The 18,598-nt window shown below is 41.1% G+C and overlaps 2 protein-coding genes across 7 annotated transcripts in view; one reads left to right on the forward strand and one right to left on the reverse strand.

Moving 5' to 3' along the window:
* Nucleotides 1-3,032, forward strand: part of NEMF (nuclear export mediator factor) — a 77,725-nt gene extending 74,693 nt beyond the window's left edge. For 4 of the 5 annotated variants that reach the window (XM_055289467.2, XM_055289469.2, XM_063644576.1 and 1 more), the window contains 4 exons: nt 1,263-1,363; nt 1,448-1,491; nt 1,576-1,655; nt 1,867-3,032. In XM_055289467.2, the coding sequence (XP_055145442.1) occupies nt 1,263-1,363; nt 1,448-1,491; nt 1,576-1,655; nt 1,867-1,944 (303 nt within the window). In that variant the 3' untranslated portion in view covers nt 1,945-3,032. Of the gene's footprint in view, nt 1-1,262; nt 1,364-1,447; nt 1,492-1,575; nt 1,830-1,866 lie in introns of those variants that run through there. The other variant, XM_063644575.1, reaches the window with a different exon arrangement.
* On the reverse strand, nt 228-18,321 carry KLHDC2 (kelch domain containing 2). Of its 2 annotated transcripts, none has more exons than XM_055289471.2 (13): nt 17,814-17,966; nt 14,601-14,680; nt 11,589-11,706; nt 8,307-8,422; nt 8,002-8,083; nt 7,774-7,857; nt 6,625-6,705; nt 6,494-6,552; nt 5,988-6,097; nt 5,529-5,601; nt 3,853-3,940; nt 3,720-3,772; nt 228-1,006 (listed from the first exon to the last, which is right to left on the reverse strand). In XM_055289471.2, the coding sequence occupies exons 1-13, from the start codon at nt 17,964-17,966 to the stop codon at nt 997-999; spliced, it is 1,107 nt and encodes a 368-aa protein (XP_055145446.1). In that variant the 3' UTR covers nt 228-996. The 2 variants fall into 2 exon arrangements, with proteins under 2 accessions (XP_055145446.1, XP_055145445.1); XM_055289470.2 differs by lacking the exon at nt 228-1,006 and adding an exon at nt 3,174-3,485 and having other exon boundaries at nt 17,814-18,321.
* Between the last annotated feature and the right edge of the window lie 277 nt (nt 18,322-18,598).

The following is an 18,598-nucleotide window of genomic DNA, read 5'->3' on the forward strand; positions in this document are numbered from 1 at the left end:
ACTGCAGGCTATGAAGTCAAACTTTCAGGGTCTTAATCCCAACTCTGCTATATGTAACTGTACAAACTTGGAAACATTCTTTGTGCCTCAATTTCCTCATCTGAAGAATGGGAGTAATGTCCCTACCCAGGAGAGGGTTGTTTTGATAACTAATATATGTAAAGGGTATTTAGAAAAGTTTATGGCACATAGCAAACACTCTTCCAATTATACTTCAGCACCAAGCATTCTGTCCTAAATCTAAGTTTATTCATATTGTTCAATAAATGGGGGCAGTCTCACAGGCAGCACAGCAAATAAGAACTCTGGGATTTCTCCTGAATAATGGGTAAGAGAGAAGGCTGTTCTAGCCCAGGTTTCTCAACTTTGGCACTATTAACATTAGGGGTTGTTAATTCTTTGTTATGGGGTCTGTCCCATTCATTATAAAATGGTTAGCGACATCCTTGGCCTTTACCCACTAGATCCCAGTAGCAGCCCCTACCTCTTCCTTCTCACCCTTCATCGTGTCAACCAAAACTATCTCTAGACATTGCCCATTGTCTTCTGAGGGCAGAATCTCCCCAGGACGAGAAATAGTGGTATAGCCAAGGTATTAGTCCCATCTATTTGTGGTTATTACTGCATCATTTTAATCCACAACACAGGTTTCTGCAACTCAGGTAATATCCAATAGTTTTTTTCCTTTTTTTTTTTGAGACAGGGTCTCTGTCACCCAGGCTGGTGTCACCCAGTGCAGTGACAGGATCATGGCTCTCCACAACGTCTACCTCCTGGGCTCAGGTGATCCTCCCCCCTTCAGCCTCCCGAGTAGCTGGGACTACAGGCACCCACTATGCCCAGCTAACTTTTGTATTTTTTGTAGAGATGGGGTTTCTCCATGTTGCCCAGGCTGGTCTTGAACTCCTGGGCTCATGCGATCCACCCGCCTCAGCCTGGGCCTTCCAGAGTCCTAGGATTACAGGCGTGAACCACTGCTCCTGGGCCTTCTTTCTCTTAACTGTAACTGTAGGTAGGATTTTGAAAATTGTTCTCATTACTTATTATGCTAGGCAAAAATTAAGTAGTAAAGAATATATTTAAACATTGGTCTTCAACTCTTTGGAACTGTGAAGCAGAGTTTAAGTACCGCTGTTCCAGCTTGGATGGTATGTGTATCAGGAAAAGGTAAAAAATATGTTGAGATATTAATTCAAGTGTTTTAGCATTTTTTTTAAAGAGTGGTATAAGTTGCCTTTGTAACTGTTATTTTCCCTTTTTAGGAAAACCTATTTGATTCTTTGACGGGCCAGCCACATCCTGAAGATGTACTACTGTTTGCCATTCCAATATGTGCCCCTTACACCACCATGACAAACTACAAGTAAGTTACCATTAGTTGATAGAATGGCTTTTGTGAATTATTTTGTAATGTCTATTTAGTAACACATGTAATTCCTTTTTAAAGATATAAAGTGAAACTTACTCCTGGAGTGCAGAAAAAGGGAAAAGGTATTTAAATTTGTTTTTTTGAATTATGATTTTAAACAGTTCAGTGACTTAACAGGATTAGATTATTCTTACTCTTTTTTACAGCTGCAAAAACAGCCTTGAATAGTTTCATGCATTCCAAAGAAGCAACAGCAAGAGAAAAAGACTTATTCCGCAGCGTAAAGGTAAAGTTCTCCTTCAGAAAAGGAATGTGGAGACTGACAGTACAATTTAAAATGTTAGCAGTTTTTTGTTATTTTAGTAGAAAATGCTGTCTTATTAGAAGCAGTAAAACCATTTCAGCTAAAAGTTTGGAAATGTTTTTCTTTTTTGTCATAAAAGAAACATGATTGACCATACAGGATGTGAAGATATTCAGCAATTTTCTTTTTTTAGGACACAGATTTATCAAGAAACATTCCTGGCAAAGTGAAAGTGTCTGCACCCAATCTTCTGAATGTAAAAAGGAAATAGCTGAAATGAAATTCTAAAATATTTGAGAAGAGCCAATTTTATAGCCTTTTGGAAGTTCAAAGATGAAAACACCATGTATCAGGACTTCTGCATTATAAAAATGAACTAAACATTGCCTTGCTATATTCACCAAAAGGACTTAATTCTTGTTTTTTTTTTCCCAGTTTTATACAGAGGAAACACTATGATAGGATTTCCCAAAGTATTTGTGGACAGTTAAATGCTAATTAGATACATCTGTAGTTATTCTACATTTTCTTGAAATCTGGGAGGTTAACACCAAGTATTCATTTCATGATGTAAAGAAACTGAACAGTGAAGTGGCTGGATTGCTTAAACTATTGACTTGTTAAGTCTACTGTATATAACATCTAATATATATATTACAGGCCAGCCACAAGGGGTTTAAATATTTAGGATTGTGTCTTGAAAACTAAGTATTGGAGTGGATTTTCTTCTGCTTTCATCGATACTTGTCAAAAAATATATTAGACCAAAATGTAAAATATAAGTAATAATTCTCATGACTCAGCTTAATAACTCTAGAAGAAATTGGTGTTTGTTAATCATTTCTATTCATTTGTAGACCTTCAGGTTTGACCTTAATTTTTTCCTTGTAGTCTGATTCAGTTCTGTACCATTTTAATTTCCACCTTTACTAATTAATTACCAATATAGCACATTACAGAGTATCTTAACCTATAATACCAGAAGTGCATTTTAGGCTTACCACTAAAGACTCTGACCCACTTTTCCTCTGTCTCTTAACAGAATGGAAAATGAAGTCATCATTATTTCCATTCCTTCATGAGCTATAAAACTTATTAAAAAAAACTTTTTAATTGACTGGACAACACGTGCCTGTATTCAGCATGACCACTTGCTCCAGCCCCTACACTGAAGCATTAAGGTCAAAGTACTAAACAGTTGTTGGTCCCTCCACACTTTGTTTTCCCAGCTTCATCATAATGTGAATGTTAATGTTTTAATGTTTTTTAAAAAAAACACCTTTATTATATTGTATTTACAACACTAGGTTACATAGCTATAGACTACTCTTGCCATTAAAAATCTATGTTTTTAAAAAATGACTTCAGCATTTTGATGATGGTAAGACTATGTTTCTACAGATAGATACATATCCTCAAGTTGCCGAAAAGGAAATGTAGCAACCATTCTTCGGGTAAAAAGCCCAACCATTACTTTTCTTTTACTTTGAGGACAGCTACTGGTGTTAAATACATTTATTGTAAACTTTAGACACAAAAATAGGTTCTCTAGGCCATTCACATGCACATTAAAACCAAGAGCTGCAAACTACTACAACAATGCATATAATTATACAAATGATGCCACTCCGTGATGTTTACAGGATTGCTGTCCATGCAAGGTGATCATAGGCATTATTTATGAAGCCTTAAGATCCAGAAGTGTTGTTACTACCAAACCTCTGATTAACACTGTGAAGTAAGTGTTTTGGAAGGCAGTTCCATGAGTTGGCTAACATTTCTTTAAAGCAAATGACTGCTTCTAAGCTTAGCCTGAAAGTGGACAACAAAAGAGAAAAGTAATTTCACTTTACTGTTTAGAAGTACATTCACTTGAAAAACTACATAAAACATCCCTCTTTCTTCAAAGATTTTCATAGGAACCAGTTATAGCAATGAAGTTTTATTACTGCCCTTAAATAATCCATAAACCTAGTTTTTCGAGAGTGCTAAGTCTTAGGAAACACAATTTTAAATAATCTAAGTGCCAAGTACAAAGTTACTTACCGTACAAGAGATTTTGGTTGAACTGAAAATATTAGTATTTCATTACTGTGTGCCTGAAAAATAGGAAGAACATATTTAAAAGCAAATGCTTTGCAAGTAAGTTTCAGTAATAATATGAAAGTAGTATACTTACAGCTCTGTGATGGACAAGCAAGTTGTTGGCACATCCACCAAAAACAATTACTTCTCCTTCATCGCTGGCACAAGCTGTGTGCCATAACCTGCATTTAAAACAAAAACTTGAGTTTGAAGTGACCCAGAACACCAGTTGGTCATTTTATACTACCGAATGGAGCTATGAAATAAAGACTAGAGATCTTAAGGTAGTTCAGACCAAAACATCATGGTGAGAAGTAAAATCTTAAGGGAAAGTAGCAAAAGCAGATCAATCAATATCTATTTTATCTGGATATTATTTTCTCTCTCTGCTCAGTTCTCATTTATGCAATGAAGAGTTTGAACTGAACGATCTGTTCTCTAGGTCTTTGTTAGCAATAAAAATCGTATGGGAGCTGAGTGGTATATGCCTTCTTCCATAGGTAGGGCCAGCTGGCCTTACACAGAACATCTGAGGGATGGTGAAAGCTCTGCTCGAGTAAACTATAAAGTCTCAGAAAGCCTGGTAGGTTTATGGAGAGATCATCTGTGCAAATGAAGTCTTACTGGCATGACTATACTTGGTTTAGAGGCTTGGGGAAAAAATGTAGGCTTTGAACATGAATTTTGACTGTATCATTTCCTTTAGCATTTTGTTTTGAGATTAGAGAAAATTATCGGTGTTTAATAAGCTCTTCTTTTTGGATGATTTGATTTCTTCATCTTTGTTATACAGTGCTACTGCAAATCTAATTGACAGTTCTTGTTTTTTCCCTTTAAAAAAAAAAAAAAAAAAAAAAGAGTCTTGCTCTGTCACCCAGGCTGGAGTGCAGTGGTGCAATGTCAGCTCACTGCATCTTCTGCCTCCTGAATAGCTGGGACTACAGGCATATGCTACCACACCTAGCTAATTTTTCTATTTTTTGTAGAGATGGGGTTTTGCCAAGTTGCTCAAGCTGGTCTTGAACTCCTGGGTTCAAGCGCTCTGCCTGCCCCAGCCTCCAAAAGTGCTGGGATTACAGCTGTAATCCTGTAATCCCACTGCACCTCGCCTCCCATGTGATTAAGGTTTAAAAATTTTACCCATTCCAGCACCTCTACCTTTTTTTTTTTTTTTTTGGAGACAGAGTTTCACTCTTGTTGCCCAAGCTGGAGTGCAATGGCATGATCTCAGCTCACTGCAACCTCTGCCTTCCTGGTTCAGGCAATTCTCCTGCCTCAGCCTCTCAAGTAGCTGGGATTACAGGAATACACCACCACGCCCAGCAAATTTTGTATTTTTAGTAGAGACGGGGTTTCACCTTGTTGGGCAGGCTGGAACTCCTGACCTCAGGTGATCCACCTTCCTCAGCCTCCCAAAGTGCTGGCATTACCGGCATGAGCCACCATGCCTGGCCGACCCTCATTTTTAATAAACTTAGATGCAATTCAACTTACTGAAGTGAAAAGCTTGATTGTATATTTTAACTGTATGTCAATTTTATAATGAAAGGAAGAAGCAAAAATAAAAATCCAGCCCTATTCTTCATACACAGATGATGGAAAGGAGAGCATTCGATACTAGGATAACATTGGTTTTCTTTTCTTTGAATAGTATTTCAAACCTTAGTGAATGCTAAGATTTTTATAAATAAGAATGCTGGATATAATGCAGCCAAAACCTCAATTCTCAATGTCTTATGGATATTCAGTATAAGAACTGCCTTTAAATACCTTGGTTTTTCAGTATATGGATGATTAAATTGTATCCATTCATTTTTACTGATGCAGTAAGTCCAGGCATCACCTGATTCAAGCAAAGAAATGAAGTATGTTAGTCTGTCAATATGACATTGACATTTAAAGGGCACAGCTTTGGCAAGAAAGGTAATAGATCATGAGTAGATACAGAGAGTATATTTTCTTTTTTTTTTTTTTTTTCCCTGCAATTAGCCAAGTAAGCCCTTTGCATGTTATAGCCCTTCAGCAGGGCTCTTAAGTGCTCCAGGTTCTTTATTGAACAGAAGTATGCCATATAGTACAATTATAGCTATGTTACAGGATCAAAATTAATTTCAAACCTTCCAACCAACCCTATAAGCCGTCTCATCAGTCTCTCTAATAGACTGATTTTCAGCTATTATATATGGATGATATATGATGATTTCATTATCATATTTTTCAAGGACTTACTTAGTGGCTGTTTATCAGTGGTAAATCCTCCAAAGAGAAAAAGATGATCTGAAGAAACTGGTGTTATTGAGTGCCAAGATCGACCAACTGGGCATATGCCTTGTGGAATTCTGAAAATAATAGCTAAGTTACAATATCTGCATTTAGAAGCAGCTACTGCATTTTTAAGTTTTCTTTTAAAATTTATACGTACATGTTATGAAAAAAGAGACCTTACTTTTAAAAAGGCTTCTTGGTATAAACTACATGCTTTATACTGAAATATTTTCTTTGAAGTTAGAATCAACTTCAGACCTTTTCAGCAAACACTGAGCACATGCTATGTACTAGGCACACAGTTACAAGAACCGGAAACACAAAAATAAATTCCTTAAGGACCTAGTAATTATGTTTATTTAATTTCATAGTTACAGAAAAGTTAAGCAGGGACATAATATACCAATAGTAGGGAATATAGGGTAAAAACAATCTGAATTTTGGAAAAACTTATCTAAAGTGATACCTACAATTCATTCCACTCCCATGTATCCAGATTAAGACAGTGAAGATCATTCATTCTAGCATCCTAAAAAAGGATAATTAAGTTATCATTTTGAAGAATTCAAAAGCAAGTCATTGAAGTTGTTTGAATACTTACTCGATATCTGCCTCCAAACACAAAGCCTCTATTTCCGACAGTTGCACAGGCATGGGCAGCACGAGGTGAAGGTGCTTTACCCTATTAGAGTCACATAAGCAAGTTAGTGAACTTTTTATAAACAGGGAAAATACCAGAGTCTACTCTGGATATGGGATAAGAATATGTAAGGCACTTGAGCTTTTAAAAGTCGGAGTGTAGACTTCTAGACAACAGTTGTACTACAAGCTGACTATCAAAACTGGGCATTTTAATTTTCTATTTTTGAAATGTGTTACTGAATGGGCTGCCTAACATAATAGGCTGCTTTAGTTTTTCTCTTTTAAAATAAAGGCTGGCATATTATATAGTATCTGTGTCAGAGGGAAAAGAAATCTAATATTTAAGTAATACAAGTTGCAATCTAGCAGTTATTTAATTACAGGTTGAGTATCTGTAATCGGAAAATCCAAAATCTGAAATGCTCCAAATCTGAAAATTTGGGTGCCAACATGATGCTGAAAGGAAATGCTCATTGGAGCATTTCGGATCTTTGGATTAGAGATAGTTGACTGTTAAGTATATAATGCAAATATTCCAAAATCTGGAAAAAAATCTGAAACACTTCTACCACGTAAAATGTGCCAGATAGGTTGGGCATGGTGGCTCATGCCTGTAATCCCAACACTTTGGGAGGCCGAGGTGGGCGAATCACAAGGTCAGGAGTTCAAGACCAGCCTGGCCAACGTGGTGAAACCCGTCTCTACTAAAAATACAAAAAAATTAGCTGGGCGTGGTGGCGGGCACCTGTAATCCCAGGTACTCAGGAGGCTGAGGCAGGAGAATCGCTTGAACCTGGGAGGTGGAGGTTGCAGTGAGCAGAGATCCCGCCACTGCACTTCAGCCCAGGCAACAGTGTGAGACTCTGTCTCAAAAAAAAAAAAAAAAATTACATAATAGATGCTGGGTTAGTCATTTCATACATTCATTAAACTTCTGAGTTCTAGATTCCTTGGAAATCATTAAAGTTACGGATCTTCTCCCCAGAAAACAAGAATGAATTGTCACTTTTACAGTATCTTCCAACTCTGGTGCATCCCTCTCCCCCACCCCACCCCTCCCCGCTGCCTCTAAGTATCCTTAACAATTCATTATTCTTCAGTAACTCACAGTAGTTATAGGCTGGCTCCAGGTAAATGTTTCAGTATCTAAAATATGTACATGATCATTCCATCCTCTTGGATGACTTGAATTCTACAGAAAATAAGAATCTGCGTTATTTTACAAATGATACTTATAAAAATTAGATAGCCTGCCTGATTACCAAAGAAAAATGCACAAAACTTATAAAATGTATTATTTCAACATACTAAGGAGGCCATATGAAACTTCACTTACCCAAAAAGATGTTTCATCAAATTCAAAAGTTCCCAATACTTTATCTTCAGGCAAATATCCATACCCTCCAAAAAATATTAACCTGTTGGGTGAAAAACCAAAACACTAAAAATTCAAATACCCATAGGATAGGATACAAGCAATTTATCTTAGGTGCTGTGTTAAATGCTTTCATGTATTTATTCAGTTAATCTTCATATGGGCCCTATGAGGTATGTTCTGTGCAAATGTTTACTGGCTAAGGATATCTGAATGGTAAACCACTTTACACATAAAAACCCAAACCTGTAGTGCTGCCAACTCACTTGTTTTTATATACCCAGACACCAAGTTTGTCCTTTGATGATGGAGGAATTCCTTGGCAATCAATTCTTTCCCACTGTAACACTCTGTCTGTAGACCTTGAATCCAGCATGTAGAACTGTGAGAAGCAATGATTTCAGTTAGATTTGGTTATATGAAAGAAATTCAAGTTTAGCATTTAATTTTACTATGATTTATGATGAGTGCCATCTAATTCAGTGCTACTGAAATTGTGACTGCAGACTGGCTGCCAGACTGCTCAGAGTCCAGATGAGGATTCTGTCACTGAATACCAATTTCCTAAGTCACTAAGCACACTGTTAGCGCAACTAATTTTTTTTCATAGCCACACTTTATTTTTTTTAAGAGACAGGGTCTCTCTTGCCCAGGCTGGAGTGCAGTGGCACAATCATCGATTACTGTAACCTAAACTCCTGGGCTTAAGTCATCTGCCCACGTAGATGGACTACAGACATGTACCACCATACCTGGCTAAGACAGCCATACTTTTCCCATTTTTATTTTTTTATTTTTTATCTCAATAGGTTTTGGGGGAAGAGGTGGTGTTTGGTTACATGGATAAGTTCTTTTGTGGTGATTTCTGAGATTTTGGTGCACTCATCACCCAAGCAGTGTACACTGTACCCAATGTGTAGTCTTTTATCCCTCACCCATCTATCACCCTTTCCCCGAGTCCCCAAAGTCCACTGTATCATACTTATGCCTTTGCATCTTCATAGCTTAGCTCCCACTTACGAGTAAGAACATAACAGCGTTTGGTTTTCCATTCCTGAGTTACTTCACTTTAGAATAATGGTCTCCAGTTCCATCCAGGTTGCTGCAAATGCCATTATTTTGTTCCTTCTTATGGCAGAGTAGTATTCCCTGGTATATATATGCACCACATTTTCTTTATCCACTTGTTGATTGGTGGGCATTTGGTCTGGCTCCATATTTTTGCAACTGCAAAACTGTGCTGATAGCCATATATATATATATATATATTTTTTTTTTTTTTTTTTTTTTGGTGGGGACAGAATCTTGCTGTCACCCAGGCTGGAGTGCAGTGGCATGATCTCGGCTCACTGCAATTTCTGCCTCCTGGGTTCAAGCAATTCTTGTGCCTCAGCCACCCGACTAGCTAGGATTACAGGCATGCACCAACATGCCCAGCTAATTTTTGTATTTTTAGTAGAGACGAATTTTTGTCATGTTGGCCAGGCTAGTCTCAAACTCCTGGCCTCAAGTGATGTGCCCACTTGGGCCTCCCAAAGTGCTGGGATTATAAGCATAAGCCACCACACCCGGCCCTGATATAGGGACTCTGAATTGTAGTTATTTATTTTATGGGTATCAGAATGGTATTACCCAAAAAAATTAGGTTTAGTAATTTTACCTTTAAATTCATTTTAACAAATATGTGTTCGGTGTCTATTTAACTCTAAGATTAAACAGTTAATTGAGTTAATCTTTAAGATTAAAGAGATTAATTAAGGATCAATACTTAAAAGATTAAATATTCATCTTTCCTTTAAAGGGTTCACATCCAGGCAACTGAACATATCTGACCACTACATATTTTTTTTACCTCTCTGAGACACCCAAGCTTCCATTCAGTCAAACTTAAAACACACAACCCTAGCCACTTGACAAACTACTACTGTTTCTGTAACTACCTCCATAAAACCACAGCTTGTCTCCTCCCCCAAGCTTTTAAGGTGTGTCAGTTATTATTCTCCCCCTTGGCTCTGAAATACATATGGCTCAATGATAGCCTATAGATGTGCCTCACAGAATCTTTCGGGCATAGAACTCTTTCTTCAGGCAAAATACTAAGCAAAAGCCCAATGTATACAAACAAAAGTGGAGCTACACTTGTTAAAATGGAGGAGGAAGGGGCAGCTTGGAGCCTACCTAACACCATGTGCTCCTCCCACAGGTGTCCCAAGGCATCTCAAATCCCTAAAGTTTCTAGGAACATAGTTTGAAACCATCTCAGTCACATGTTCCATCCACTTGGAACTTCCATAATTAAGACATTTGCTGCCGGGCGCAGTGGCTCACGCCTGTAATCCCAGCACTTTGGGAGGCCGAATCAGGTGGATCACCTGAGGTCAGGAGTTTAAGACCAGCCTGGCCAACATGGCGAAACCCTGTCTCTACTAAAAATATAAAAAATTAGCTGGGCGTGGTGATGCATGCCTGTAATCCCAGCTACTCATGAGGCTGAGGTACGAGAATCACTTGAACCTGGGAGGCGGAGGTTGCAGTGAGCCAAGATTGTGCCACTGCACTCCAGCCTGGGCGACAAAGCGAGACTCTGTCCTCATTTCCCCCCCGGCCCCCCCAAAAAAATACATTTATTTATATCTCTGTATCTTGGTACTCCTTCCAATTGTATTATTCAGTTCAAGCATCACCTCTTTGGTCAAGATTTTCCTTGTTCTGTTCCCTCATCCCACCAAACACAATGTCAAAGACTTTTTGAGATTCAACAATACTTACTATTTTCTATATGCCAGGTGCTGTGTATCTCTCTAGCAGATGCTACTGCAGTGGTTTACTTACTATATGTGTCCCTTCTAGAATGTGAGTTCCAAGAGTTGAGACCTGTATGATTCTTTCTGTCTCCAGTGTCCAGCCAAGTGCTCAGCACATAAAGTGCTAAGTTGCCAACTTAATAGACTCCTATTTGGATTCATTTATTTGGCAACTCAGTAAGTGCTAATATATATCATATGTATCATTTCTGATTGACCTTATCTGTCTCTTACTGGTCTGAAAGAGAAGTGGTATTTTTTTCCTACTTGGAACAAAATGGCAAAGTCTGAACAGCAGTGTCTTTGGGCACCACTTTATAGGAATGTTATTAACAGGTAAAGTTTTGTCAGTTTTAATTTATCCTTACGGCTTTCTGACTGGTTACCTCCTCGTTTTTACCCTTCCCTCCATTATATCTTGTCTTCATTTTGTCTGCAATTTTATTACTAATGTTCATCTAACATTTAAGGTTCTAAGAGAACAAGTAGCTGCAAAAAGCACAAAGGAAAACCACCCAGGAAGTTACTGCACACAGGTTACCAACAAAAGTTGATTTTACATAATGCCTAGGTAAATATAGATTGGCACACAAAATACTAAAATGCACATTCATATCATAATCAAGTACACATCATTTTTAACTGGGACACAAATAAGTCTGGGGCTAACCTTAGAAATTTGCAGTTGTTTGAAAGATAATAAGAATAAAAATGCCTCAAGCCATAATCCTTAGAAACACTAACCTTATTGGTATTGCCTCTTGAATGGTGTCCTCCAAACAAGTACAGCACCCTGTCTACACACACAGCACAGCTTCCTGACATAGAAGGAGGAACATCACCTTCAGTGTTGATTTTTTTCCTGAGGGTGAATAAATTAAATGTATGTAAATTAAAGGGAAGAAATGCAAAAGTCTATTAATTTTTCTTCTTCTATTTATATCCTCCCAATAAAGGAATAAAACGAGAAGGCAGAGTAGACAGTGCCTCTAGGATCTCTTCTAGGTCTAAACTTAATTCAAGGAATGTGCTTTTCCCTCTTTACCCATTCCACAAACAGTGCCAGCTGGCCCCATGTGTACAGGCATGAGAGATTCTGAAAGCCTAAGTCATATTTTATTATTCTAGGAGCACACCATTTCATGTTACTCAGACTAAATTGTTTGCTGTTTATTTACATGGCCATAAGTTGTTTTGTTTTTGAGTGGGCCAGGAGCCCAGAAGGATAACCTCAACATTCCCAGTCCTGATAGATTAATTCAGTGTTTTTTCTTCAGTCACCTTTTAGCTGTTCATATGCATCAGATTCAGTCCTTTATGTAACACTACAAACAGGTAGTGCCATGTGCCAGGCATTCCTGAGTGCTTTGTATGTATTAACTCATTCTGAATCTAAAAATTGATCTGAATCAACCTAAGGAATCTAAGATTTGAAATTCTAATAGTATACTCAAGGTCTTCTGCTAAAACTGTCAGATATAATAATATTTATCTTTGCTAAACTTAAAAGTTTTAGAAGGCTCATTTTTTAAAAAGTTACTATTTTTGGCTGGGCACGGTGGCTCATGCTGTAATCCCAGCACTTTGGGAGGCCAAGGCAGGCGGATCACAAGGTCAAGAAATCGAGACCATACTGTTTAACATGGTGAAACCCTGTCTCCACTAAAAATACAAAAAATCAGCCGGGCGTGGTGGCAGGTGCCTGTATTCCCAGCTACTCAGGGGGCTGAGGCAACAGAATGGTGTGAACCCAAGAGGCGGAGCTTGCAGTGAGCCGAGATTGTGCCACTGCACTCCAGCCTGGGTGACAAAGCAAGACTCCCTCTCATAAAAAAAAAAAAAAAAAAGTTATTATTTTTAAATAGAAACACGGTCTCACTCTGTTGCTCAGGCTGGTCTTGAACTCCTGGGCTCAAGTGATCCTCCGACCTCGGCCTCTCAAAGTGATGGGATTACAGGTGTGAGCCACCATATGTGGCCTTAAATTTTTTTTTTTTTTTTTTTTTTTCTGAGACAGTCTCACTCTGTCACCCAGGCTGGAGTGCAGTGGCGTGATCTCTGCTAACTGCAAGCTCTGCCTCCCGGGTTCACGCCATTCCTGCCTCAGCCTCCTGAGTAGCTGGGACTACAGGCGCGTGCCACTGCGCCCGGCTAATTTTTTGTATTTTTTAGTAGAGACAGGGTTTCACCATGTTAGTCAGGATGGTATGGATCTCCTGACCTCATGATCCACCCGCCTTGGCCTCCCAAAGTGCTGGGATTACAGGCATGAGACACCGCGCCCGGCCCCTTAAAAATTATCTTTAAAAATATGTAGCATTCCGCTTTTAAGAGAATACAATTATAAATTTCCAATTCTCTAGAAGAAGATTAAGAAAGAGCTTCATATTAACACCAATTTGTTATATACAGAAATAATCGTGACTTACTTTTAGTCTGTAACTCTTAAATGTTTTTGTTTTTTGAGATGGCGTCTCACTGTATCACCCAGGCTGGAGTGCAATGGCATGATCTCGGTTCACTGCAACCTCTGCCTCCCAGGTTCAAGTGATTCTCTTGCTTCAGCCTCCCTAGTAGCTGGGATTACAGGCACCTGCCATCATGCCTGGCTAATTTTTGTATTTTTGTAGATATGGGGTTTCACCATGTTGGCCAGGCTGGTCTTGAACTCCTTACCTAAGGTGATCCGCCTGCCTCGGCCTCCCAAAGTGCTGGGATTATAGGCGTGAGCCACAGCATCCGGCCTAACTCTTAAGTGGGACTACTATGCTAATTCTGAGATCTGCAGTAAGTAAAATATTTAAAGCACAAAGTTCTCACAAAGCACACCATGGGGAAAACTACTTTGTAAATCTCCAAACATGGCTAACCGAGCATTTTGAGAAACACCTTGATTCCACCAGGGGCATGCTCTTGACTACTACTATTATGAAACTGCAAAAGATCATTTCAGATTATCTCCAGTTTACAAAAAGGGCAAACTGGAGGTCATTTTGGTTTTTAAACAGAACAACACTATTTTTAAAAAGATTTGCATGCAAATTTTGAGAGCTCATTAAAATACCACCTTTATTTTTAGCAGATAAAATTCTATACAATCTAAAATCTAACAATTTAACTATTTAAATTCCTTTCCTTATTCAAGATATAACAGAAGACTTAACATCTTGAAAAAAATGGAACATTTATTATCTTTCCATTCTAGATCTGAAGCCTCTACATCTATTTTAAATATTACTATGATACTTGAGATAGAAATTTATTCTAAATTCATAAAAGTATCTAGTAACTACAGAACAGGTGCTAAATTATGCTTAGCAGCTAAGCTAAAGTAGCAGAACAGTGTTTTTAGAATATATAAGTAGCTTAGAAAGGGTTTTACATTTTTTTCTTTGCAGCCATATCTGATTTTTTTGTTCGTTTGTTTTTGGAGACAGTTTTGCTCTGTCACCCAGACTGGAGTGCGGTGGCTTGATCTCTGCTCACTGCAACCTCCGCCTCCCAGATTCAAGCGATTCTCCCACCTCAGCCTCCCAAGTAGCTGGAATTACATGTGTATGCCACCACGCCCGGCTAATTTTTGTATTTTTAGTAGAGATGGGGTTTCACCATGTTGCCCAAGCTGGTGTTTAACTCCTGACCTCAAGTGATCTGCCCGCGTCGGCCTCCCAAAGTGCTGGGATTATAGGCATGAGCCAGCCACCGTGCCCAGCCCTTATCTGAATTTTTTAGTCCCCCTTAAATATCCACATTTACCATCTTCCAGTCTCCATGTTGTAGATCCATAGTTCTTCTCTAGGCAGATAAAAGTCATATAGTCCTCTGACTTGATTACTCTAAGAATAAAAAAAATTATAAATATAAAAACTGATATTTTAAAGAGGCACTACTGTATTTTTTAAATCGATCTTGAGATACTAATTTCATAATTAGTATGAAAAATAGGTATTACAGTGCACAATCCTCCCCCACCCATGCCACACACTCAAGGTAAAGCTCCATATAGATAGCTCTTAATTCAGAATTTTGATACAGCAGTTGCAATAGTGCAAGAAGAGATCTCTGGGAACTTTTTTTTTTTTTTTTTTTTTTGAGTCCAAGTCTCTATTGCTCAGGATGGAGTGCAGTGGTGTGATCTCAGCTGGCTCACTGCAACGTCCACCTCCTGGGTTCAAGCGATTCTCCTGCCTCAGCCTCCTAAGTAGCTGGGACTACACGCACTCGCCATCACGCCTGGCTAATTTTTGTATTTTTAGTAGAGACAGGGTTTCACCATGTTGGCCAGGCTGGTCTCAAACTCCCAACCTCAAGCAATGCACCCACCTCAGCCTCCCCAAGTGCTGGAATTACAGGCTGTGAGCCATTGTGCCCAGCCAAGAGATCTCTGGGAACTCTCTAAGGCAGCTTTATCCTGAACAGAACCATGCACCAAATTTCAGCTGCATGACTTCAGGAGACTGCCTGTACCATGGTCAGCAGGCTGTTACTGAAAAGTGCCTGATCCATGCTAACACGATGCGTGGTTTTCTAGCCACGCCTTCCTTTCACCTATTCATTCTCTAAGCAGCAATAGAGAGGGCAGAACTGCAAATATGCAAAATAGTAAATCCTTCTGCAGAATTTTAAGTTCTTTGTTCTGCTCCATTTCCCTTCAGGTATTAATTCCTAACACAGACTGAGCCTACCATATGCCAGAGCTGAAAGCTATCCATGGATTGCTTTATTTAATCTTCACAACAACCCTAAGAAGTAGCTGATGTTATGAGAAAACAAGTTTAGAGTTTAAGTAATTTGCCCAAGGTTATTTATGAAGTAATGGTGGAGCCAGGATTCTATCCTTTCCCTGAACTTTAACAACTGCCTGACATTCCCAGCCTTGGATACTCCCTAGCCACTTTCTGAACAATGTTGACACAGTAAACAACTGCGGTTAGCCAAAAATGGGTGTCAAAAGTCCAGCAAGCTTGAATATTAAACATACAGAAACAGAACAGTTGACCACGTAAAACACTTCTTTTTCCACCCCACCAGTGATGAAGGGAAAGGCTGGAAGCGGGCTGACCCACAGGGGACCAGCCTGTCCTGGGGAGGGAAACTGCCTACTATGTAGGAAGCCAAGGTTTATTGCCTTTGAAACGATCTCCAAGGACTTCCGTGCCTACCCTCAGGGTTCCAGCCACCAGCCATAAATGGGGAGGGCAGTCTGTTCAGAACCATCCAATTCAGTGATTGTGCTGCTCCTCCCTGAATCAGCCCCAGTCATCCAGCCCCTTTTAAATCCACCACAAGAAATATTCCACACTAAGAATCCTCCCCTGCCCCACTCCCAAAGTCTCATTCTCTCATGCTGTCATTTTAAAAATACAATTATGAATTAGGTAGCTTAGACGTAAGTGTGATTGACAGGTTTCTCCAGGGGAATTTACATTTTTATAAGGGTGACTACATGCTTGCCCCCCCGCCCCTTCTTGCAATTCTCTACCCCTTTCTAAAGTATTTTTGAGACAGTTTCCTTCTTGTTGCCCAGGCTGGAGTGCAATGGCGCCGTCTCAGCTCACTGCAAACTCCGCCTCCCGGGTTCAAATGATTCTCCTGCCTTAACCTCTCAAGTAGCCGGGATTAGGGCGCCCGTCACCACGCCACGCTAATTTCTTTTGTATTTTTAGTAGAGACGGAGTTTCACTATGTTGGCCAGGCTGGTCTCAAGCTCCTGACTTCAGGTGATCCACCTACCTTGGCCTCCCAAAGTGCTAGGATTACAGGCGTGAGCCACCACGCCCGGCCCCCTATTTTCTAACCATATTCATTGGAGACTGGGGAAAACACTGCAGATTAATTAGGATTGGCAAAAAATTACTTTTGCAGTTAAACCAAATTAAAGTATCAGGACAGCTATCTTTGAAAGCTATCTCAAAAATGGTCAACTATGATCAAGTCAGCTGTACCGTAAGCTAAAAACAATCACAAAGCAAGTCATCCAAGGCACGGGCGTGGGGAGGGCGGAGAATATTTTCAAGACCAAAGAGGAATTTTGTGGTAGGACTGGATCAGAGCCATCCCAGCAAATAAAATTCTAGATTTCCGAGGTAGCAGGGTAAAGAAAGGCAACTGGCTTTAAACTGCTAACTAATCACGTTGTTTATAACCAGGGGATCGGAGACTCAAAGAGCTGCACTCTGTAGTTGATTTGATGCTGGGGATTTTTTGGTTACTGGTGGAGCTTTTCCATTATCTTTTTTTTTTTTTTTTTCCTTTTTCTGGAGAACGGGATCTCACTATATTGCCCAGGCAGGTCTCGAACTCCTGAGCTCAAGCTATCCTCCCGCCTCTTGCCTCCCTGAGAGCTGGGATTACAGGCGTGAGCCACCGCGCCCGGCCGCTTTTCCATTATCTTAATAGGGGTGTCTGCTGAAAAACTTCAACCCAGCTGAAGCCAGAAGGAAAATAGTCCTGATGGCCATTTGCACAGGCGGGAAGGCTGAATAAGGTGGTTCCTGTAACCTTTTGAATTCCAGTTTTCCCACACCTCGGCCTCCCCGTAAGTGGGCAGCGGTTCCCAGCTCCAGAGGGTAAAGTCCTCGTAGGCTGTCCTGATAACGCGTCTGAGTGATATCACACACCGTCACCTTTCACACCCCAACCCTTCCGAATGCACCGCCCAAGCAACATTAACAGGGCCTTCCCCGGAATAACGCTCCAATGGCAACAACGGGGGTGGGAGTGAGTTGGCTTTGTGAGCACCAGGTTGACGTGACAGCAGCCCTGGAGGTTCGAGACGGGTTGGGGGACTCGAGAGAAGGAAGATTCCCGCGCGCAAGAAAAAACCACCAACGGGCAGAGTCTGAGGTGGGGCGCGCGACGCAGGCGGGGAGCGCCCTCGGCGGCCCGCTCTGGCGTACCCGCCTGGCCGCGAACCCAGAACCGAGTCACAGCCGAGAGACGTCCGCCGCGGCCCGGCCACTCACTGACCTTGTAGCCGCCCCAGACGAACATGTGGCGCCCGTCGCTGACGGCTACGTGGCCGCTGCGCTCGGCGGGGCAGGCGAGCTCCATGGACTCATAGCTCTCGAAGGCTGGCCCAGGCAAGTCGTCCGCCCGCAGATCCTCGTTGCCATCAGCCATCTTGAGGCTGCACTTTTGCTAACCAACAATGCCCACACCCGCGAGGGGCCAAAGAAACAAAGGAAAAGGAGAGAAATGCACAGCGGCGCGAGGCAAGGAGAAAGCGGCGGCGAAAAGGGACGGCGTTGAGGCCTCTCTGCCGCCTGCGCTCGCGTTTCCCAGTGTCCTCAGCCGAGGACGGCTCTCCGCCGCCGCCGGGGCACGCCTGCAGACAGCGGGGCCGCGAGCGGAGCCAGGCGGCGGCGGCGCGGGCCCAGGACTCGGAGCACTGCAGAGAAGCGGTCCGCGTCGGGCCGGCTCCCTCTTGCAGCCCGTCCGCCCCGCCTCCTGCAGTCCACGGCCTTGTTTACGCCGCGGCCGGAAGCCGCCAGTTCCGCTGACGCCGCCCGCCGAGCTCCGGAAGCGAGGCTGCCGCTCAGCGCCCCCAGTGCCGGGTCCTCCAGTCGCCGCCGCCTCTGCCTACGGCCTGGGCACCGCAGCTCTGTGGGGCCCGGCGACTTCCAGTCGCGCTTCGAGTCTCCTTTCACCGAGGGAACCACAGGGATAATGCCCTGAATCGGTCCCTGAAAGCTGCTGAATTTTAGCTAGATTGGTGCAAATTTTTTTTTCTTCCCAAGAATTTCTATTCGTTT

Source organism: Symphalangus syndactylus, chromosome 8, assembly GCF_028878055.3.
Source record: "Symphalangus syndactylus isolate Jambi chromosome 8, NHGRI_mSymSyn1-v2.1_pri, whole genome shotgun sequence".
Classification (NCBI taxonomy): Eukaryota; Metazoa; Chordata; class Mammalia; order Primates; family Hylobatidae; genus Symphalangus; species Symphalangus syndactylus.